The sequence below is a fragment of the Gymnodraco acuticeps genome, unplaced genomic scaffold, assembly GCF_902827175.1.
Source record: "Gymnodraco acuticeps unplaced genomic scaffold, fGymAcu1.1, whole genome shotgun sequence".
Lineage (NCBI taxonomy): Eukaryota > Metazoa > Chordata > Actinopteri > Perciformes > Bathydraconidae > Gymnodraco > Gymnodraco acuticeps.
Window position 1 is genome coordinate 462,937 of NW_022990838.1, and position 23,466 is coordinate 486,402.

A 23,466-nucleotide genomic window follows, 5' to 3' on the forward strand; every position below is an offset into this window, starting at 1 on the left:
GCTCTGTTAACAGCTGTGGCTAAACTAAAATGGCAATTTTCTTTGCATTTTGTTCCCATGTTCACCATTTAATTAAGCATGCTAACATGCACTAATTATTACAACATTAAGTTGGGAGTATGGCTGACTCTGTAGAGAGTCTATAGGTGAAGAGTGTCTGTAACTTTTGCTGTACAAAAGTGTATGTGTGCATTATTACTAAGATTTGAATATTTCAACGGTTACTAGGGTTCATCCTGTGACAACCATACGTGTCTGACATCCACACAGCTATATATAAGTTAAGGATTACATGGAGCTTTAGGCACATTTAGAAACTAATGACTAAAGCGATTGCCAGTTTATAGCAGCATGACTAAGCATGACTCCAGAACAACAAACCACTTTTTGCTGTTGAGATGAGATTTGCATCGCCTTGAAACCAGAGATAGTTAAACTGAAATAGAGATGAGTGAAGGCAATCGGTAATGACAATCTGTCAACAGGTCATAGGAGCTCAGGGGGATATTCATTACTGCAGCCACTTAGATCTGTGATTTTTAATTTGTGTCCACAGGAGCCAGAGCTCTGCTGTTTCTCTGTCCTATCACCAAGTTAATTACATTCCCCATGGCATCACCTGTATGACTCAGTCACTGGTTGGATTAGCTCGGGTCCACAGGGCCAGGACTGAAGAGAGCAAACACCTCATGGCTGCATGTCTTTAGCATCTTACATACAGACTTTCTTTATCTTAAACAATTAAGACAATGTGTCTTGAAAAAAAGTTGAACTGTTCTATGTTTTTCTCGAATGGACTCCTAGTTTACTTGTGTAACAAAGTGGAATCACTATGTCAGAGCAGACTGGGCTGTGGTTTCAGACAGAGGGTGAAAAGAGGTGCTGCAGCACAGGCAGTAAGAGAAAAAAACATTGAAGCATGGAGACATGTCACAGTAGAGACACAAAATACAAATATGAACCTGAAATGAGCATAATATGTCCTCTTTAAGCCAAACTAATGGCATATCTAGAGGAATGGTTATGTTCATTTTTCAGTTTGTCTGCCCTTTTGGTGCACGCAAACCATCTCACCAACTTTTGAATGGATCACAATCACATGTTCTACTTAAATTCCTGATCACCAGAGGATACACTCTATGGATTGTAGTGGTCCCTTGAAGCTGCCAGTAGGTGTCTATTCATGTGCTTGTTAGTTGTTTAAATAATTTAGATGTATTTTTTGTAAGAACTAAATGATTTAGTATGTAGAAAATAATGAAATGTATCCGAAATACACAGAAAATACCTTATCTATCCAGTAGGGAGCCTGCAATGCCAAACAATGGCCCAGAGGAAGTCTTTCCTCCAAACGTTCTACTTTTATCAGACCCTGAATACTCTGTGTAGTGTGAGGTGACGATGCACACACAATCACAACAGACCGTACGTGCTACTATACACGTTTGTCCACAAGAGAAGAGATCTGAGAGAGCATCGGAGGCTTAAATGGGTTGTAAGGAGAAGATTATCCTTACTTCCCCGAAGGATACACGACCAAGGATTAATGGACTGAACAGAATATTATAGCACTCGATTCTAATTTCCATGCTTTCTCTTGCTGTTCTATGACTTAATGGCTTTTTCATGGCCTGTTCATGTTGTGAAGAGGCTTGCTCACATTATGGCCTCTTTAAGCTCATTATGTATGATATTGATTTGTGACTTCTATGTTTTTTCCTCTGCTGTTTGCTTCCTCTTCTGTTCTCACTCTACAGAATATTGATGTTACCAACTTCAGCAGCAGTTGGAGTGACGGCTTGGCTTTCTGCGCCCTCTTACACACATATCTGCCCGCCCACATCCCGTACCAGGAACTCATCAGTCAAGATAAGGTAGACAAATATAGAAAGATCGCACACACACCCTCAAGTAATATCCTCACACTTACAGTTTAACAGGTGGTTCAGTGCGTAGATGGGTTAGGGAATTGGGCCTACCTGGAACTGTCCCAGGGGCCAAAAGTGTCAGGAACCCCCCTGGGCTCCACCTATAAAATATCTCTGAAAGAGTCATGAATATACTCAAAATGACATCAAACAAACATAAAAGAGAGACAGATAAGCTGCAAAGAGACCAAAACAACAACAAATAGAAACTACATTTCTGCAAAGAGACTGAAAACGACTACAAAGAATTACAAAACAAATACAGAAAGTGATCAGAAATACACTAAAACAAGGACTGTACAAAATGAAAGAAAGCCACTGCAAAAAAACACAAAGCAACACAAACTTAAAGCTAAACAACTAAATAATATGTGTTTTGCATCCGTGTAGGAGAGTCTTCTGAATGCCCAGGGACCCATTATCTCCATTGGAAAGTGCCTCACCAGCAGTTATACAATTCAAAAAGCGCACAATAAAACTGATTGGAAATAGATGTATTTATAGAATACATGTAAAACACTTCTCATGCACCGAGGCTCTCTCCTCAATGTAGTCTTTCCTCACACGCATACATCTCCAACTCTAAATGCAGACTCACTTGTAAACTATGGTGGTGAGCCGCCATACTCATACATCTACATGCTAGCTCTCCCGTTCATATCAGTTTGCAACAGAACAGTGAAGTCACTCACATGTATTGTACAGAGCATAGTGTAAATGTCACAGAGCCCCAAAAAGGTTACCACAACAATGACTGGATGCTTAGCTGACAAAATGATTTCCTGTGTAGGAGGTTGAATTGTTACAGATGAATCCCGAGAAAGCATTTGTTTAGTACGGTAGACTCTTCACAGTGTCTTCGAGGAACTCTACGTTCAAGGAAGTAAAGTTGAGTACAGCAAACAAGTTGCAGACTCAGTGTCATGGTGTCCTCTCCCCAACTTGCAGGCGTGTGCCTCCAGAAAATACCACACATAAAGCCGCAGCAAGTTGTTGTGGAAAACGTGTAAACTGTGAAAACGGTCTGAAAAATATACGTTTACCAAGAGACAAATAAAATCTCTGTAATTATGCATGGAAGCCATTTTCCACCATTAAACTGTGCTAAATTGACTTCCTTTATGAGGCTGTAGACTTTTTATAGGTCTGCCATAATGCCCACACAGCATTAAGAGCAGCCTGAAGATTAATTATGGATGTTGGTGATCCTGAGGATGGCGGCAGGAGACACGCTGTCATGTGGACATGCAGGTGGTTTGGAACTGTACAAACAATATGGCTCCTCTCGCCGCGGCTCTTTCAGCTTGCTATGATATTAAAACAATAGACACACACCTCTGACACATCCTACGTGACAAATGAGTCATGTAGGCATGTGCATCGTTTTGTTGGGGTGAGTGTGTGACATTGTGCTGATGATAGGCTTCTTTCTGAATAATTCAATAGAAGCATGTTGGCTGTAATAACTCGTGCTGAGTGACTTTTCCTGAGGCCCAAACACTGTAACCTTTTCCCAGAATAATATGTCCTTCGGATGATTCCATTACTTCCATCCTTTACCTTTATAGTCAAACTAATATTTTAGGTGAAGGATAAGTCATATCAGTATCAATTCATCATCCCAGTTGTGATGTCTAGTTTCTTTTGAAGAGAATAGTTGGGAATTTTGTATATGGGGTTAGATGAAGTACTAATCCATAATGTGTTATGTACAGTATATGTCATTGTTGTTGACTGTGGCAGAAGGAACACTTTTAGCAACTGAGAAAAATCCATATGAATGTTATTGTGCGCTATGTTTAGAATACTTTCCCCACTTTAACTTGCTGTGAGACAGCCTTTCGACTGACGCCATCATTGCATCTATGCTTTCTTTAAAGCTCCTAGACTCTTTTGAGTTCTGCAAAGTAAAACTATTGTTTTTGTCAAAGGAGTCTTGTGGCTTTTAAGAGAAGGAGAGAGAGAAAGAGAGCATTATATGGGTTTTTGTGCATGTAAATCAGGGGTGCCCAACCTTTTTTTAACCGAGAGCTGCTTTTAAAGTTGCCAGTCTGCCGAGATCTACCAGTCCAAATAGAGAGGCGTAGCCATTACTGACAGGTAAATACACACTTCTACTTGTATAAAACTGACCTTTGTACGATTAATACTTCATAAAATACTGCAGATCCTTTATCTTACCTCTTTCTAATCTACACACATACAAGTATTTAACTGAAGTTACACAACAGTGTTGTTGATACAGAGTTGGAGTTTATTCACACGTCACATACTACCAGGCCCGGACTGGCCATCGGGAGGACCGGGAGGTTTCCCGATGGCCTGGCCTGGCCTGGCCTGGCCTGGCCTGTTAAGTGGCCTGCTGGCCTGAGGAATTTTTTTTATGTATTGTGAACGCAACGCTGCGCAAATGTGGGTCTGACTCTGCCTCACAGAGGGTGACTGGCTGTCTACATGATGTGGCCTGCCGACATGGCCACTTTCATACAGATCATACACTAATGCCCTCGATTGGTCTCGTGTCATTCAAGCTCGGGAGGGTGTGTATGTGTGGCGCGAGCAAGCGAGAGAGAAAGCGCGTGCACTGGTTACGTGTATTGTTGTTGTTAGCATCCGGTGCTAGCTAGCGGCGCTAACGGAATGAGCTGTCGACAAGGTGGAGGAGAGTCCTCTCCAGTCAGACTGAGAGGCTGATAACTACAGCTCAGGTGAGGTAAAGGACTCTGAGTGTTTAGATAGTTAACTTAGTCTAAGTTCTCTGTGGGTCTCAAACGGTTTGGTCACCATTTATGTAAACACATATTTCCATTTGAAGGGGGAGTGATTAGTAAAATATGCATGAATAATACAAAAAAAAAAGTTAACTAGGTGAAAAAAGGTAGGATAAACTTTAAAAACGTATTGAGAGCCTAAAACTAGTCTTTGCTGCTGCCTCAAAGAGGAGCAGGGGGGAGACGGGTGAGGCTGGTTCAGGAGCCCAGACACACTATGCCATGCTAACTATAAATGAACCAAAAACAAATAAATAAACAAGTTTCAATGTTTTTTCATATTGGATATGGTATGTTATTGGTTATGGCCATGTTCTTATGATTTTATGATTATTTAAATGTATACAGTTCTGTTTCATATGGGTGTAGTCTCTTTATTTCCCCCTCAAAGTGCATCAGATTGATGCATTTAAGTCCAACATTTAAAAAAAAAAAATCTTCCGCGGGGAGCATGCCCCCCGACCCCCCTAGAGGATTTGAGGTCCACCTCCACTTAAAATATGTTCACATGGATAGGTTCCTAAATAGATTTGCACTTTTAAAAAAAAATAGTAACCCATGTCCATATGTTTATTCTGGGGTAGTTTTAAAGTTTATGGCTATCACTATGGGCAGCAATGCTGTAAATATTGACAAATAAATCCAGGAAAATTACACAAAATAAAACTGGTAGTGGCCTGGTTGGGTGTATAATTCCCGGCCTGACTTATTGTCCCAGTCCGGCCCTGCATACTACAGTGGGTGATGTTTTCAAGAAACATTGAACAGTGCTGCCACATACTGTATGACTCTGAACCCTTTCTTTGCCATTATATATATTACAAAAATAATCATCCTCACACTCGGAGTGAAAATTATATATGTTTTGCTTCTGCCATAATTGCGGTCTTGTGTGTGTGCGGACTGTCACTCCTGTTGACACGGACAACGTTAGCGAACTAGTACACTGCCCACTGCTCACCAGCCACGCCCCGACACATGGGGTCACGCTAGCCAATCACAAAGCTTTGATGCGTTCAAGTGCATTATTCTGGCACAGGAAGATTATGTTACAAGACATTAACGATAAAACAGAATATTGTTGTTCTATTTTTAGACACATCTCGCGATCGACTGGGAATCTCCCCGCGATCGACCGGTCGATCGCGATCGACTGGTTGGGCACCCCTGATGTAAATGGTCTGCAAAGGCTAAAGGGAGTTCCTCTCCCACACTGCTGAATCTTGAACATTAAAGCATGTCACAGTAGAGGCAAAAAATACAAATATAACATGAAACTGAGAATTATATGTCCTCTCTTCCAAAACACAACTTAAAGAAGGACTGAAAGAACATTTATATCAACGATACTCCAGTAGGAGGACAGTTTGAATGTTAGGTTTTGATTTCTCGCTTTTTTTTCTGTGGAGAAGTGGCTATACTTAAGTCCACAGTTTCAAAATGAGGTATATGGCTGAATATAAAGGAAGGCAGTTCATGGGGATGTCAATTAGGCTCAAAGTATATATGTCTCTTGAGCATTGGTAAGGGTTCATTGTTGCTTCTTGCAGCTCCATGTGTGTTGTTGCAGCATGATGGGGCGCAGTCTAAATGGTTTGTTTTTTTTCAGGTTCGAAATCTGACCTTGGCTTTCCAGGCCGCAGAGAGCATCGGGATCAAACCCTCTCTGGTGAGTTTTGCTGCCACAGACCTCACATACACACTCGGATATCAAACAGAGGTCCTTTGATTAGACACATTGGAAGCAGAACTCTTTAATTTGTCAAACTTGTGGGATGCTTCAGAACTGAGATACCCAACAAACATCATTCCTCCTGACTGTCTGGAGCCTTGCTGTGTCCTATCCGTTACCCAGAGAGATCTCAAAGACCGTGTCCTGGAAATCTGACAAATGAAAAACAAACCTGAAACGTAATTCAGATACAGTGTGACTTTGATAAGCTAAGATGTGAAAACATCAGCGGCTTCGTCACAACTGGCTGAGTAACGACCAGCTGCTCCACGGGCAAAAATATTTAGATTTGGTGAGCACACAAACCGTCCGTGTTTTCTCATGCCGTAAACAACGTGACTTAAATATATTTATTTCAAGTGAAGCAGTGCAATGTGCTTACGGCAGCAAATGTGAAGGTGCATTTGTATCTCTTTTAGGAATAGTGTTAACATGTTTGGCAAATAGGTTCGTTCTTTCTAAAGTTGTGTATACAAATACATACACTCTTATATCTTATATTTAGACACAAATAGAGTGGCGAAGTCACGCCCATCTACTTCCGACCCATGGGACCTTATTTCGGAAAAAGTATGAATTGAAGTCAATGGCATTTGAATTGTGCCACGAATTACACATATGATGTTTGTCAATCTTAAAAAATCATTTCCATGTCAAAAAAGTCACAGTTTGTCGTAAAACTGTTGAAATATAAGACTATGAAAAATACGCAACTAGAAAGACTACAAATCCCAGAGTCCCGGTCCCGCATGCTGGCTCTTACGGAACCGACTAACTCCCCTTGTGTGTACAGCTCTCAACATGCCCAGACTTGGAGTGATTTTCACCTCGTTTAATACTTTTCTCCTCATTCTGAAAGAAAGAAGTGAAATGTTCCAACGTGACGGCTGTCTTGGTGTGTGGTGCGAGACTGGAGATGTAGTTCATTGAGCGGTTTCACACAAAAAAAGTGTTACTTCACAGTTTTACGACACATTTTTATTTTTTTGACTTGCAAAATGATCTTTTCAATTGACAAACATCATATGTGTAATTCGTGGCACAATTCAAACGGGATCGAAAGATAATCTTCCTCTCCCCATTGACTTCAATGCATACTTTTTCTGAAATAAGGTCCCATGGAGGTCCCCCGGAAGGGGAGGGACTTCGCCTCTCTATTCAAATGTATTTTAAATAACCAAAACTGTTCAAAAATGGTAGAGATCCTATTGCTCCTTCTGGGACATTTTAAAAGAAATGTTCAGGTGAATCCAGTGATAATTTAACTCGCTGTGAATTATGAAAAGAATGACGACCTTGACTTGTTGTTTGAATAAACATTCCCTTCACAAGAGCTGTTGTTTTTACACATTCATGATTTTTTTTGTATTCTCATTTAAACAACTATCAGTGGCAGCAGGAATGTGAGCAGTGAACAGTTTAGTGCTGACGAGGGACAGTGAAATCCTCCTGCACAGCTTCCTGTGCAAACAGAGGAGCAATCTGCTGTGAGCTGCAGGGAAAAGTGTTTTACCCCTCAGACATACTTTTATTGGTGTTAACATGTGGACCGTTGAGTCATTTTTAACTATGTTAGAAGTGTTTGCAGAGTATCCGAGTTCTGATAGGGTTAAACTAATGTGACCTCTCCCTCCCTGTTCTACATCATGTGCAACTCTCTCTGCACTCCTTATAAAAGCTTCATGTTTTGAGGAACATGATAAAAAAAACGACATGAATATTTGTTGGATATTTATCCTTAATGAAAGTCTAACCACACTAACTGCTCATAGATGAATTACAAAATCCATAAACCAGTCCAACAGTTCATTTTGCCAGCTGGACGTTAGCGAGGAAGTGAATTAGACTTAAATGTTTTTTCGCTGAGCATGAATATATTTTATTAATCTTCAATTGCGTGCTTGTGGTTAGAAGATTTGAGAGGGGAAACGTATTCCCATTCCAGTGACTTCCAACTAATTCCTCTGTTGCATAAACATTAGCGTCAGACACAGCCCAGAGAGGAGCTGATGCTCCCCCCGATGGGAGGTTGAGACATCGTGGAAATGACTGTGCTGGAGCTTCTGCATTAATCTGAGCCAAGGGAAGCTGCAGTGACGCCGGCTCCATACGGAGTCATGTGAGGGCCGCTCTGTCTGACTCATCCCTGTCGGACACCATTAGGCTCTGAGTGGACTTTTGCAGCTTCACACAGATCCTCAGTGTTATATAGAGAGTACTAAGAATACTGTAGATACTGCAGCATCAGGTCTAAAACCACCACTCATTCCACAGGCCATGAAACTGTTAAACACCTGAACTAAGAACATCCATAACATTCACCTGTTTGTAACTTACAAATCATGTATCACTTGTATAGACTCTTATGGCACTTCTTCTATTCTATTCTATTGTATTTACTTGCACTATTTGATCTGTTTCATTGTGTTGCACTGTTGGAGGAGCCTGTGACCTAAGATTTTCATCGACATAACTACACTGTAGCTTTGTACGAATGACAATAAAAGCCTTGAACATTGAACCTTCTCTGCAGCTTAAACACATTTTCTTGATGGTTTAAAATATTATCAAGACAGGAAGAAGGGGAATAATATTTACAGGGAAAAAAACTGAATTTTCGACAGGAAAGTAGTTAATTTCTGAGGAAACAATCGTGAGTATTTTAACTGTAGTTGTAAACCTCCATGAAAATATCCGAGCCCTCTAAATGTTCTTTCCTCCCTCTGTGTGCTCCACCAGGACATGGAGGAGCTGGTGAGGACGGACAGGCCGGACTGGCAGAGCGTCATGCAGTACGTCTCTCAGATCTACAAGTACTTTGAGACCTGACTGGGGGGGGCAGGAGCTGGAGACCAATGGACCAGAGGCACCGCAGCACGTTTCTGTCACCGTCTGTCAGCACGACATCACCTGAAACCCCCTCCTGACCCCCCCTGCTCACTGTCTGACACTAGAGACACGACTAAAGACATTTCAGATGCTGATTTCTCACATCTTAACAGGACGTTACAGTAAGCGCTAAGGCCGTCATTTACAAAGACTGCAGTCAGGAAACACATTACCTTGTTCATCATTTCACCCCAAAAATAAATAATGCATGTTGTTCCTTTTACCTTTAGTGCTGTTCATCAACCTAGATAGTTTTGGTGCATGGGGTTTGGAGAGTGTTGGAGATATCGACTGTACAGAGGTCTGCCCTCTCATATATATTGGAACCAGATGGCACTCGTCTTGTGGTGCTTAAAGTGCCAAAATGAATACATTTCACAGCAATTTTTTTTTTTACCTGAAACCATGACCTGGTCAAGATAATCCACAGATGTTGTTGTTGGCGGTTTTATCTAGGAAATACTTTCTTTTACAGGATTACCGCTTAAAAAGAAGCATGAAACTACCCATAGCCTGAAGGCTTACGAATGGCTTGGACTTGTGTGAAAGAAACTAAAATAGTTCCTGAATACAACTGTTAAAACATTCTCTGTGGATTAGCTTGAGTGATAGGGTCATGATTTCTGCAAGAACGCATTGCTGTTAAGTTTTTCAAACGTTTGGTTCCATCACACTGGAGAGAAGGCAGGCTTCTCTATGGGTAATGATGCAACTCATAGCAAAACATCTGACTGATAAATAACACCACAGGTCAAAGGAAAAGTCTGTATTTGTGATTCTTTGGTGGACTTTCCCTTTAAAGTATTAATTGAGCATCTGATTCACAGATTAAAAGCAGAATATGCAGTTGAATAGAAAGCACTACTGAAGGAATATTAAGAACTTCTTTTTTTAAATCGTTCTATTTCTATTTTGAAATAATTGACAAGAAAACAAACTTTTTCACAAAACAATTTCTTTCCATGTTTGTGAATCAAATGCTCTGAAATGGTCAAAACGTGCCAAAACCTGTATTCTGCCAGAGTGTCTATGCATGGGGAAACCTCCCCTCTCCTTCACTGAACAACATCAGCAACCAGGGGAAAAGTGTGAAGACTTTGGGTAAATGTTTTTCCGTTGCTTTAACGAATCGATCAGTTCTCATTCTGAGTGCTTACTGCAGAGCTGGAGTCACCACTTAGCAGAGAGTATCAAAGTGACAGCTGAAGCTTTTATACCCCCCACTTTTAAGTGTGTGCTTCCTTAAGAGCACAAATCAGACGAACCATTGCTGCTGTAAGCGAAACAACACTAATAATGATTCAACACTCTGAGAGTTACTGAATAGTTTTGTAGGAATATATTTGATGGAATCAGATCTCTATGTTTGCATCGTCTGAAGGACTGGCTGAATCAAACTGTTCTCCTCCACCAGGACTCTATGGTACTGCTGCTGCTTGGCAAACGATACATATTTGGCATGCCATGTTAAATAATAAAGAGAGGATTACTTTTATATGTAAGAGTTGAGAAACAACACTTTCTGTGTTATGGTTTACATTTGCAGATGCCCTTATGGTTTGAAAAATAAAAGTGTTATTTATTTATTTACAAGACTTGAGAAGTGGGACTGTGGACAGAAGTCAGGGTCCAGTTTTCTATTTAAGGATGTCACATTTGTAAGTGTGTTGGATGGATATGCTCAATAAAGGATTATCAAGTTTTATATTTCATTATTCACATTTGTATTATTATGTCAAGGCAAACAGATTTTCCAGAGAAATTATTCTAAAATATTGAGAGATGCTGTTTTCTGAAGAGTAACTTCTTGCTGTGATGGTTTAAATCCTTATATATATGTGTGTATATATATATATAACATGTGCAGGACTTGATATATCACCAGTTAAACAATACTGACCTTACGACAAAGGCATTCAAACGTTCCCCTCGCTCTGTGCAGCGTTGCCTGACTTCCCCACTACTTAAACACTGTAAATCACATCCACATTAACCACCAGTGGTGGAAAGTATCTAAGTATATTGACTCAAGTATTGTACGTAACTTTTTTTGACATATTTGTACTTTATTTGATTATTTCCAATATGTGCTACTTTATACTTCTTCTCCGCTACAATTCAGAGGCCAATATTGTACTTGTACTGCATTGCAATTGTAACACTCATCATAACTTTGTACACAAAAAACACCTAAAATATGGTATCTTTTAGTGTACTACTAATCTACACAGGATAATAAACATTATACGATAATCTGAAAAGTACTTTTACTTTTGATACTTGAAGTACATTTAGCTGATAATAGTACTGTATATTATAAAAGATCATTGTGCAGAATGAGTATTTTAACTGATTGTAGGCCTACTTTAAGTATATTTTGATGCTTATACTTTTGTAATTTTACCTAAGTAACATTTAGAAATCAGGACTTTTAATGGAGTACTTTAAGACCATAGTATTTGTACTTCTTCAAACACTGTTAACAACATTATTTTATTAGAGGTACCACTTAGATATCATGAAAAGACCTCACTTTATTAAAGATGCTACTGAGGGGGTCCATATCACGATGAAATAAAAAATAACAAAATAAAAAAGGAAGGGAGAAATATTAAACTTTATTTTATAAAACACTACTAAGAAATGAATTCAATATAATGGGTGTGACGAGAATAAAAGCATCGATCCGAGGCTTTTGTCGATAAAGTGCAAACTTGCTCTTGTTTCCCAGACCCAGGAGTATCATATAAATATTACTTTTACTCTGACTTCTTCTCCTGCGTTTGAGTAGGCCAGGGGCGGAAGATATACAATATCCTGCAAACACTGTAAAACGGGAGTAAATATATCTATTTTGGCCTCCACGAAGTCCCTGGCGTGGAGGCCAAAACAACTGTAATTGAAACCAGGAGCAGATGCGCGTGTGGGCGAGCAGTGCAGACACGCGTGTGTACTGTACAAACAACACTGCATTAAGATTGAAATGAAAGTGTATGCGGTTTAATTGGCGCGCAATTACGCACGGCGGACAGGGTGACGCTCGTTCGGGATTCCACCCTAATCGACTTGCTCCGCGCTTGTGTTTCGGTGTGTGTTTGAGGCGTGGCTTCTCTGTGAAATTGATTTTTTGGTCCCTCTCTTTTTTTCTTGTGTGTTCCCCCTGCGCTTCAAAACCTCTGTCGGGGGGAATTTGCGCGACACACCGCCTGCTGCAGATCCACAGATGAAGCGCTCCACAGATCTATGTGTGTTTGTGTGAAAACATCCAGACACGATGTACAGGCTCATTAAGGTGAGGGGATCAGCAAAGGGACTTTAATCTGTTGAAGGTGTACACTCCTGCAGCAGGCGTGGGCAGGGTGGATGCATGTTTACGCAGCTCCTGCAGCTTTTGTCAACTTTGTGGTGTTTTTATCTTAATATGAAGTTAATCCCTTTCTTCCCAACAGATGGCTGGCTCTGCAGCTCACACTTGTGGAATATTCCTGGATTACAGCAGAAAGACTTCTTTGCTCCTCTGGGATTAGAAGCGGTGTTTTTTGTGGGTTTTTGAAATCAGCCTGCAGCTTTTAGTCCTCTAACACACTTTGCTGACATGGCTTCGTTGTACATCTTTATTGAAGTAGTAATCGCGGTTCTCTCCATATTCGGCAACGTACTGGTGTGCTGGGCTGTCGCGATCAACACCACCCTGAAGAACGCCACCAACTATTTCCTGGTGTCCCTGGCTGTGGCGGATATTCTGGTGGGGTGCCTCGCCATTCCCTTTGCCATCACCATCAGCATCGGCATCCACCTGGACTTCTACGGCTGCCTCTTCCTGGCCTGTTTCGTCCTGGTCCTGACGCAGAGCTCCATCTTTAGCCTTCTTGCTATTGCTATTGATAGATATCTGGCCGTGAACATTTCTCTGAGGTGAGTTTTTTTTAATTACTAGTGTGGATTTATTAAGAAAATGCTTTTTAGCTGATTAAAGTTATTTCCCCATCTGACAGGATAAAGGTAAAGATGGAGAAAGACCCTCATTAACACCCATGTCCCCTCAGATCAATATAGGTGATCCCTTGTGTGCCAAATAAGCTTAAAAAACACATTGACATCCCTTCATCCTTATCTGTATTAAAGAGCCGTAAATGTTGGCATGTGTCCCCTATGGAAAATAATTGAATTGGGGTCCTGGAAGATGAGTATCTGCTCTGTGACCTCATGAATCAGTCTCCTGTGCAGCTTAATGCCTCATGTACAAATAGCCGGATTGATATCTAAATGCGGACTGATACCCGGATAATACCTCCGCAACTGTGAAGTCCACTTAGACAAATGTAACATTTGTGATATTGGGCTATATAAATAAACATTGATTGATTGACATTGATTGATTGATTGTATGTGATGTTAGAGAAACACTTTGAACTGTTTTATACCTGTGATTGAACATCTAAAGGGATTACCTGTTGCCACCTTCACACAGTGGAAGAAGAAGTCTTAACTCTGACACGTAAAGTCATGCATTTAAAGTTGCACTTTTGTAAAATACAAACGTTTTTCATAATATTTCACAATTCAAAATATACCTTTAGCACAAAAGTGAAAATATCGATATTATCTTTTACAGTTTAAAACGACTGTGGAATGTAACCCCATCGCTTAGATTGTAATTTAATTATTAAAGCTTAACAGCCATCATGGGCATATATTATATTACTGTAACATATTTATTGATGGGTTGAATGGGTTCATCATTTTATTGTTGCAGCTTGTAGAAATGTTTTGGTTGATATTGTGCATTATTAATCAGGTAACTAAAGCTGTCAGATAAATGTAGTGTAGTACAAATATTTCCCTTTGAGATGTAGTGGAGTAAAAATGCACAAGCACCTCTAATTTCTACTTAAGTACATTACTTGAATTAATGTAATTAGTTACTGTCCACCGCTGCCTTCCATCCATCAGTTCCTCCTCACTTATTCTCCTCCTGCGGCTCTTAAAAGATGCAGGGATCTGACTTGTGTTTGATGCGGCACGGGGGGGGGAGCTGCGGATCGATACCTGGCTCTGTCACTTCCATTCATCCTGATGGTTCAGGCCACCGAGCTCTCCCGAGGCGGCACAGTGCTGCTGGATATTTCCCTGAATCTTTATTATCAGATGGCAATTGTCTGTCCCTGTTATTTCTGGCCTCTCACCGTATCAGAGTGTGGTGGATTTGTTCTTAAAGGCGGCACCGGCTGCTGTGATTTGTTGTTGGCCCTTGGTTGTGGTTCTGCTGCCTGTTCTTGCCATGGGGCTGTGGTGTGCTGTCATTTCCATTACACTCATACGCTGGCAAGAAAGGACAGTTTGACACTTAGTCGTGTTAAAAAAGAAATGTTCCCCCACCAACCAAGTGGTATGTAAAGTCCCCATTTGTAATTCTATTTCTGACCACAGACAGAAACCAAATGAGGACAGAAAACACGGGTCACGCCTGTTACATTCTCTGTAAAAGGTTTTTGAAAATGACATTTGATAGTTTCCCCTGAAAGCCCAGCATCACAACACACACACACACACACGTGATCATAAAGCCAGTGTGTGTGCGGCTCACATTACATGTCCACAGTGTTTGGCCGGTTTGCAGGCCATCACATGAAACTGTTTTTACAGATGGTTTTAGTGGAAGTGAAAGGCTGAACCCAGATGTTTTAAACCCCTGGAAATGACAGAGCTGCCCACCCACTCAACGCTCTCTACGAGCCCCCGTCTTCCCCTGTTTGCTGTTCTGAGAGAAAAAAAACCCTCTTGCTGTTTGTCCCTCTGTCCTTGTCGGGGGCTTTCGAATAACCTTTAACACATTAGAGACGCCAAAGGGTCGTCCCCACCATCAGGCCTGCCTCAGCATGCACAGGAAAAGTAAGAATGATAAATTATTGCATTCTTCCTGTCTTTGTTTCAGCAAATGATGGAGTGGTGATGGGTGTGGTACAATGTCATCCTTTGTATACATTCTGCTTTATTGCCTATTTAATGAGGTACTCAACAATTGTCAGTGATTTAGCTTCAGTAAATGGCGTCCAGTAGATGGTAGGTTATTTTGGATGTCATAAAATAACACAAATACCTCACTGGTGGAGGCAGCAGTAGACCCGCACCTCCCATGGTCTGCAAGGTAAAATGACTGTTTTTGTCAATGAAGTCTGGAAGCTTTGAAGAGAGCTAAATAATTCCTTGGAACAGGCTGGCTCACGGCAAAGTAAAGCAGTTAAAATATCCTAAATAAAGCTTACACTTATACTGATATTGTTTATGTTGTGCTGCTGCCCCTGTCCACATTAGCACAATGCTTTACTTCTGTGATGGTGCTCAATTTATTCTCCAAACAGGAGATCCACCATCTGCCGTAGGTGATACACTGAGTAGGGAGGATAAGTACCTCATACAACCCCACTTCAAAACATCCAAAGTAGTATAAGAGTTGAAGAACTAAAAACATCTGATACATTGATATTGAAAAATAATTCTAGGGAAAACAAATTCCGTAGAAATCTATCTAAACGTCAACATCTGTTGATTTGATGAGTATATTGATACCACCCCCACACAGGAAGCTAACGCAAGGAAGCAGTTAGCTTAGCTTAGCACAAAGACAAATCAAGGGGAAACAGCAACACAGTCCGCCTACCATCACCGCTTAAACTCTCCAATATTATGTAATATTGTGTTTTTTTACTTTTGTTATATTTCTCTCTGTTGAAAGTAAGACTCGCTAAAATAGTGACAGCAAGTATATGTACAGAATCGATACAACTAACTACTTGACATGTTTGTAAGTGAGCTTTAAAGGTGATGTTAGGGTGTGTTTGAGCTTATGACAGAGCCAGGCTAGCTATTTCCCCATACTTCCAGTTGTTATGCTAAACTAAGCTAAGCTAATAGACTCCCCACTTAAACTAAATACTTAACTGACAGAGATGAGAGTCAGTCATCTGACTCTTGACAAGAAAAACACATGTCCCGAAATGTCGAATGATAATTTGTTTCACTTTTTCGTGAAGGACTTATATTTTTCCTTTAACTTGTCCTCTGTCCTCATGTCTGCTAGAGCCACTGAGAGTTTTAAGAGCTGTTGAACTGGAAAGTTGAGCAGTCACCATTCATCGAATAACCAATCCGTTGTCAACATTTAAGTTTTGATAATCAATTTGATACAATCAGTTTCTTCACTTGTTGTTGACTAAACTAGACATTTGAAGACGTCCTCCTAGGCTTTTGGACTCTGATCTGTATTGTTTTGACCATTTTCTGATCAATCAATTGATTCCTAAAATATAAAACAGATCATTTGAAAATAAATCAATCAATCAAAAAGCCAAAAATCATTTGTTGCAGGCTAAATCTGCCTAATATGCTACACTTATGATGACTATTTGCAGGAAGTTGTTACTGTTTATATTATTGCAGTGAAACCAAGCTGACGACGACAGCCACTATTTTCTAAGAGAAAGAAAACTACCTAGCCTACAGGGGGTTTTAATACTTCAAAAATAGATTTGGAGTTATCACTTTAGTCATCAAGGATCAAAATGAGACAAGTGTAGCTGTTGAGCTTCTTGACAGCGAGACACACTGTTGCACTGTGGGAAAGCACGTCCATACTTCCCAGGAAGCCATACAGAGATGACATCCTTATTTACTTTTCTCTCTTCTGTCTAAACAATATTTGCATCTTAATTGGACCGTGACAGCTTTAAAATAAAGAACTGTGTTTGCACACTTTTATTAACCATGTGATGCGACTTAGCAAAAGTCACATAAATGCTGCGTAGCTCTGTTAGCCCCACACTGAGGGGAGTGTGTCTGTGTGGTGAGTGTGAACGGTCACCTGTTAGACTGTGTGTGAAGCAGGGCAGCGGATGTTTCAGAGTGTGTGTGGCCCTGCCGGGGTCCGTGGCCCCAGGCGGAAGCACAGCGACATAGAAAGAGAAGGGGATGTATGGAGAATGGAGCAGGGGACGAAAGCAAAACAAAGATAGATGTCAGCGGGCTGTCGTCATGCCAGAACTAATCCGTTCAGCCTCCACAGAAAGAGCGGGCGGGGGGGGGCAGGAGTTGGGTCCTCTGGGAAACAGGCCCCTGTGCGGCTGGCTGTACTTGTTATGGACAGTCATAGGGGAATGGGAGACGTAGAGGAAGGTGTATAAATGTGCCGAGGTCATCCTGAGCTCTGAAGCTTCCCTTGAGTTGTTTTATTCATGGCCCCCGGGGCAGGCTGCCCACCTCCCTGCAGGGGGGCGCAGCACAAAGGCCCCGCTGCACACCACTGATGAATCATTGACTGTTGGGAATATTACAGTTATTATAGCAGGCTGTTTTTGTAGGGCTGCAACTAACTTATATGTTTCGTCATCGATTAATCTGCCAATCACTTTTAGGTTCATCCTTTTGTCAGAAAATAGTGAAACATGTCCATCCCATTTCCTAAAGTGTGATGTTTTTGAATGTGTCTTGGCAGTCCAAAACCCCAAATTATACATTTTCAGCCATTTTTGCATTACAAATTACTTTTAAATGATTTTCAAAATAGTTAGCGAGTAGTTTTCTGGTCAATATGTGGACTAATCGCAGCAGCTCTACACTAATGATTAAGTGTTGTTCCTTTAACATGGCTTTCATTTTACTAGCAAATTCTCCGCACCTGAAACCCTGATGGCACACGCTTCCTGTCACGGCTATCAAATTCTGAGGGAACTGCGGCTCGTTGAACCCACTTCCTCTTTGCCTGGCTGCATTTGCAGCCTCTAATGGGATTGCCTCATTTTATTGTATTTTTATAGAAATCCCATTAAGAATCCCATTAAGAATCCCAGGCCGACAATATAAATATAAACTTTACCTTAATGTCACAGAACTACTACGTTTTCAAAAAACATTCAAAAAGAGAGAAAAGAGAAGCACTGTTGCACTGGGTTACAATTCCATTCAGTTTTAAACACAGTATTATCTGCACCTAACTTAACAGGCAGTATACTATGTTGTGGTTAGAAATACATCTGACTATAACAACACATTTACACTGAGCTAATGAAAGGTTTTTTTTCATGAGGATGGCGAAGGGTGGAACAACTATGTACATTTAAGAATTAATATTTAACTTGTTGAGCAAATGAAATACAGACAAAGTTGATTTTGCATAATTCTTCCACTTGAAATAGCCTGACCTTATGCTCAAATGATTTATGGCTAACTGATAGCGTTCGTTTCTGCAGAACACTGCTTTCTGTCTCTTTTTTATTTGGCTGTAAATAGTTACGAGGACAGGAAGCAAGGGGATAGAGAGGTGATATGAACTGTTTGCATTGAGGTAATGTGGCCTGTTGCCTTCCTGCATTTCTTATGTCTGATCCGTTTAAAGATGTGAGAGTCTGCAGCGGTGATATCAGCACAGTGAAGTGAAACAGCAGACTGACTGAGGAGTTCTGTGTTGTGGTGACTGAGCCTACAAGAAGGAACTCTGCAAATACTCTATGTGCTTCAGCCATAAACTATACTTCACCATTATTAATACAAGTTTACAAATTATTCTTAAAAGATCAGTGTGCCTTCACTTTTTACATAATCAAGCCTGTCTTACTACAATACTTCCACTTAATTACATGTACATTGGAAGAGTTATTACATTCAATTGTCCTCCATTGTACTATTAACTGTGGACTTTCCCTATCGCTTACATTTTAAAGGGACCACTTCTAAGCCATTCCATAAAAAACGGAATTTATTAAAGCGACCAATAACTCTCCGAGTATCCATATTAGGAAGTAGCCTAAATATTGTTTAGTCTACTTTGCAATGTGAACCTATCCTTCAACGTGATAATACATCGTTTTTAATTAGCAAGTAAACAGTTATCATTAATTATCATGATTAAATAACTAATTCATCATTCACAAAGGGTTATTCAACATAAATGGCTTATGAATTATAAATGACATGACAGATCAATATAAAATAGCTTACTCAATAGAGTAATGATTATTCAATCATTAACTAATGGATTAATGACGTTTTATCATTGATTGTGATTATAACTGCAAGTCACATTTGAAGTGCTAATTAGGTGTGATGATGTCCTGTGCAGCTGGCTGTAGAGATCAGATGATTTGTGGCACCAGCTCAGTCTGCTGTGTGTGTGTGTGTGTGCGCGCGCGCGCGTGCGTGACCATGTGTGAGTCATTACCATAAGGTCGCTCGCCTGAATCACTTCTAAGCGAACAGCTCATTTAGCCTGCAGCGCTGTGCATATGATGGGGACGGCCAGAGCTGCCTCTGTGCACCTGCCGCTCATAACTTCAGATCATATTTTAGTGAGGAGATGGCTTTATGTAAAACATTGTGAAATGTAACACTCAATATTCACCTGTTAATCCAAAGTGAAGAACACAAGATGTGGCAATGTAGGCATCACACTACAAAAAGCACTTACAAAGTTTACAGAGTAAAAGTGTAAAAATGCTGTTTCATTTCTCCTCTTCAAGACTTGATACTGTATTGGTGTGGCACAGTTATAGTATCTGCACATACAGTAAACACAAACGTGTTAACCGGCTTCACACCCCAAGGGAGGCATGTGTTTTTATTTTTGGTGTTTGTGCAACACAGGATGTGAGAAACTGAAAGAGATAGCGGCAAGTTTCATGCTTTCATTTAGCAGCTGGTGATATTCTCAAGGGTAACATTTAAAGAGGACATATTTATATTTGTGGCCTCTACTGTGACATGTCTCCATGCTTTAATGTTCAAAAAGCTCTTTATTTTTCTCATACTGCCTGTGCTGCAGCACCTCTTTTCACCCTCTGTCTGAAACCAGAGCCCAGTCTGCTCTGATTGGTTAGCTAGCCGGCTTATTGTGATTGGTCAACAGCTTAGAGATGTCTGTGTCTGCGTGGTGCATCCATGCTACCAATGAGCTCCATCAGGATGTGGGGTCCATCATTGAGATGTTAAGTGTCTTCAAATCAAACATGGAAACCAAACATCATTATTAAAGTCATATTAAAGTGAACTGTTTAGCTTTCGTCACTAACAAGGCTTTCAGGCCGAACCCTTTCTCTGACCCGTTTCTGTTATATTTGTACTTTATTGAGGTTTTGTGGTTAACTGTGTATATGTTTAGCAATGCTAGCAGCATGGCCCCATAGACGGTCATGTTAGTCTGTCAGACATGCCTCAACAATTATTGGATGGCTGCCATGACATTTGTTACATACATTCATGTCATCCTAAGGATACATTCTAATGAACCATTCCTGCTAAACTAATGGCAGTCCCCCCAGCTGTGCCTTGTGTTTAGAGCTAATTCTCAGACGTTGAATGTTAACATGCTAAACTAATACAACATTATACTGGTGCAGCCTCACTGTGCTGATAGCCTGGATTTAGACTCTTGCTGTTTCTTTTGTCAGAGTCCTGCTGCCCCCCCGGACTGGCTCCATTCAAATAACTAAGAACACTGCAATGTAGGGCTAAAGCGGTTCTAAATCCAGCGTCGTGTTGACGATGCTGTGGGAAGGGGATTATTATCTTAATTAACTAAAAAGTACAAAGAAAAGACAGAGGACGATATTTCTTGCACCAACACTTGCACCAAGTCACAGCGAGTCACCATCCCACTTGATCATTTCTATCGTCTGCCAGATTCTCGGCCATTATTAGCCCGATGTGCATTCTGCTGCACAGCTGGAGGTACTGGAGAGTAACGTGTTGTGTCAGTAAGGCCACACCAGCTCACTTTCTGCAAGAAAAATAAGTGTAACATTCTCTGTGGGCTTCTCCAAAACATGTGGTGTGAAGTTTGTCTCAAATCCTTTTCAAGACTCTCACATAACTTCTCCATCAAAGCCTTCTAAGAAATCTAAGAGAACAATTGTCTCATATCACAATATTAATACTATAAATATGTGTCCCTACTAAAAGTTACCAAGTTCTAGAAAGAGCAATGTGCTAGCTTTAATCATGTTGGGATGTTGATACTTCGAGAAAAATAATTTAAGATGCAGGAATGTAAAAATCACATTGTACAAAAAAAGGAAACACACCCAAAAATATGTGTTTTATCTGTTTCACCTGGGATGAACTTGATCTCAAGAGCCTACTTTGAGAGATATTTGACTGAATCTTCAACATTTAAACGTATGTTAGATGCTAACCTCTGCTGTGTTTCCTCCAGGTACAAGGAGTTGATGACGGGAAAGACCGCCAGAGAGATCATCGCTATTTTATGGATCCTCTCCTTCGTCATTGGCCTTATCCCGTTCTTTGGATGGAACTTGAAATACTCGCGCTGCAACAGCTCTGTGGCGGACAATGCTACGAACGCCAGCCTGGTGAGGCGGGGGGGACACTTACTGCAGAGCTGCCACCTCCAGTGCTACTTTGAGAGCGTGGTGGACATGCACTACATGGTCTACTTTAACTTCTTTGTGTGCGTGCTGCCGCCGCTGCTCATCATGCTGGGCATCTACATCAAGATCTTCACCGTGGCCAGGAAGCAGCTGCGGCAGATCGAGCTCAAGTGTGTGGGCAACGGGGACAGCCAACACCACGGGCTGCTGCAGAAGGAGATCCGTGCCGCCAAGTCCCTCTCCATCATCGTGGGGCTGTTCGCCGTCTGCTGGTTGCCCGTCCACATCCTCAACTGCCTCACGCTGTTCTACGACCTGACACAGCCCGTCCACGTCATGTACGTGGCCATCATTCTGTCCCACGCCAACTCCGCCGTCAACCCCATCATCTACGCCTACCGCATCCAGGACTTCAGGAACACCTTCCGGAAAATCCTGGCCCGACACTTCCTGTGCCGCAGGGAGGAGCTGTACCACAGCTCCAACGGCAGCAGGCACAACAGAGACCAGATCCACATGACCATCGACCCTCTGCTATAGAGCGTTTGACTCTCACTGAGGTCTTTAATGTTTACAGAACGAGGGGATGATATGTGAAGATGAACTGATGACAGACGCGCCTTGAATGTGGACATTTATTTATGAATCGGCGGTCAATCAGTGAAATGTTGAATGGCGAGTCTTACGTAACCCTTGTATCGTGAAGGATTATCTTTGAAAAACATGTTGAAGCTAACTGGATTCGTAGGACTGTGAACAGGATCCAAACTACATTCTATAATGCTATTTATCATTCTGAATCCACTCCGTTTCAACTCCAAACACCTTTAATGCCCTGCTATTTTATATTGTCAACAGTGTTTATTAATTTATTTATTAAAAGACCGTATCTTATGAGAATATAGAGATCAAAAAATGTTGTGTGGCTATATCTGTGCTCGTGGACCTAGAGAGGTACAATGGTATACTACATCTGTTGTTGTTTTCGCCTTGTGGCCGTTTTAAGATTATTTTATGCTCATGACCATCACAAGCTAAATATAGAAGAAGGGTAACACCACATTTGGACAATCAGCCTACAGATTTGTAACAATTCAACAGCTTATTAGTCGAGATTCAACAATTCAACTGCTACTTTGCTAGGTTTGTCTGTATGGTGAAATACTGTTAAACAACTAAAGACAAGCAGGAATGGTTGAATCTAAAGTAATGAGCGTTTGAAATTAAACAAATACTTTTGATAGGCTGAGTAACAAAATACAGTGTTAACACAGAATGAAGAACAAAATATCTTTATAAAGCAGAAATGTTGTTGAACAGATGCTTCAACTTCGCACCAGTGTTAATTTTCTCCTGCATGAGGGAATACTCCACAACAAAAACACATATTGGAAAAGGCCTCAAACCAAACAAGAAGAGGGAAAAAATGCCTAATTGCTCTGCTTGTCCCACGAATCATCTCCCTTCCCAAATAAACGGGTGACCCCTGAGAGCCAGAGAACGACAACGTTTTGGGTATTAAATAAACGGCATGATTTGACTCAGCCCAAGATACAAGAAGGAATTTAGTAAAACACACCTCCAGAGCTGCTTCACGTGACTCATGTGAAGAAAGCAAAAGCTCAGGCAGTGTATCCCTGCATAGAAAATCTAAATACTTCAAACAATGCAAATTAGATACCGATTTATTACCAGAGCTTCTGTTGCACATGCATGTAATGGCTTACATCATTCAGTGCGGTGTATATGAATGTCACTTACTCACATCC

The 23,466-nt window shown here is 40.9% G+C and overlaps 3 protein-coding genes across 12 annotated transcripts in view; 2 read left to right on the forward strand and 1 right to left on the reverse strand.

Annotated features, from left to right (window-relative positions):
* specc1 (sperm antigen with calponin homology and coiled-coil domains 1) overlaps nucleotides 1-11,030 on the forward strand; it is a 111,294-nt gene extending 100,264 nt beyond the window's left edge. For 9 of the 10 annotated variants that reach the window (XM_034232977.1, XM_034232980.1, XM_034232985.1 and 6 more), the window contains 3 exons: nucleotides 1,758-1,874; nucleotides 6,309-6,368; nucleotides 9,171-11,030. In XM_034232977.1, the coding sequence (XP_034088868.1) occupies nucleotides 1,758-1,874; nucleotides 6,309-6,368; nucleotides 9,171-9,260 (267 nt within the window). In that variant the 3' untranslated portion in view covers nucleotides 9,261-11,030. Of the gene's footprint in view, nucleotides 1-1,757; nucleotides 3,898-6,308; nucleotides 6,369-9,170 lie in introns of those variants that run through there. The other variant, XM_034232987.1, reaches the window with a different exon arrangement.
* Nucleotides 1-23,466, reverse strand: part of zswim7 (zinc finger, SWIM-type containing 7) — a 60,571-nt gene that overhangs the window by 4,867 nt on the left and 32,238 nt on the right. The gene's annotated exons all lie outside the window — the stretch shown is intronic.
* Nucleotides 12,406-23,238, forward strand: adora2b (adenosine A2b receptor). Its single transcript, XM_034232989.1, has 3 exons — nucleotides 12,406-12,612; nucleotides 12,770-13,235; nucleotides 21,523-23,238. The coding sequence occupies exons 2-3, from the start codon at nucleotides 12,916-12,918 to the stop codon at nucleotides 22,235-22,237; spliced, it is 1,035 nt and encodes a 344-aa protein (XP_034088880.1). The 5' UTR covers nucleotides 12,406-12,612; nucleotides 12,770-12,915; the 3' UTR covers nucleotides 22,238-23,238.

What these genes read in the sequence shown, in the direction of transcription:
- adora2b (XM_034232989.1), top strand. Translation starts at nt 12,916, where the DNA reads ATGGCTTCGTTGTACATCTTTATTGAAGTAGTAATCGCGGTTCTCTCC. An exon ending in GCCGTGAACATTTCTCTGAG is followed by an intron (nt 13,236 to 21,522) that starts GTGAGTTTTTTT and finishes TGTTTCCTCCAG; the next exon opens with GTACAAGGAGTTGATGACGG.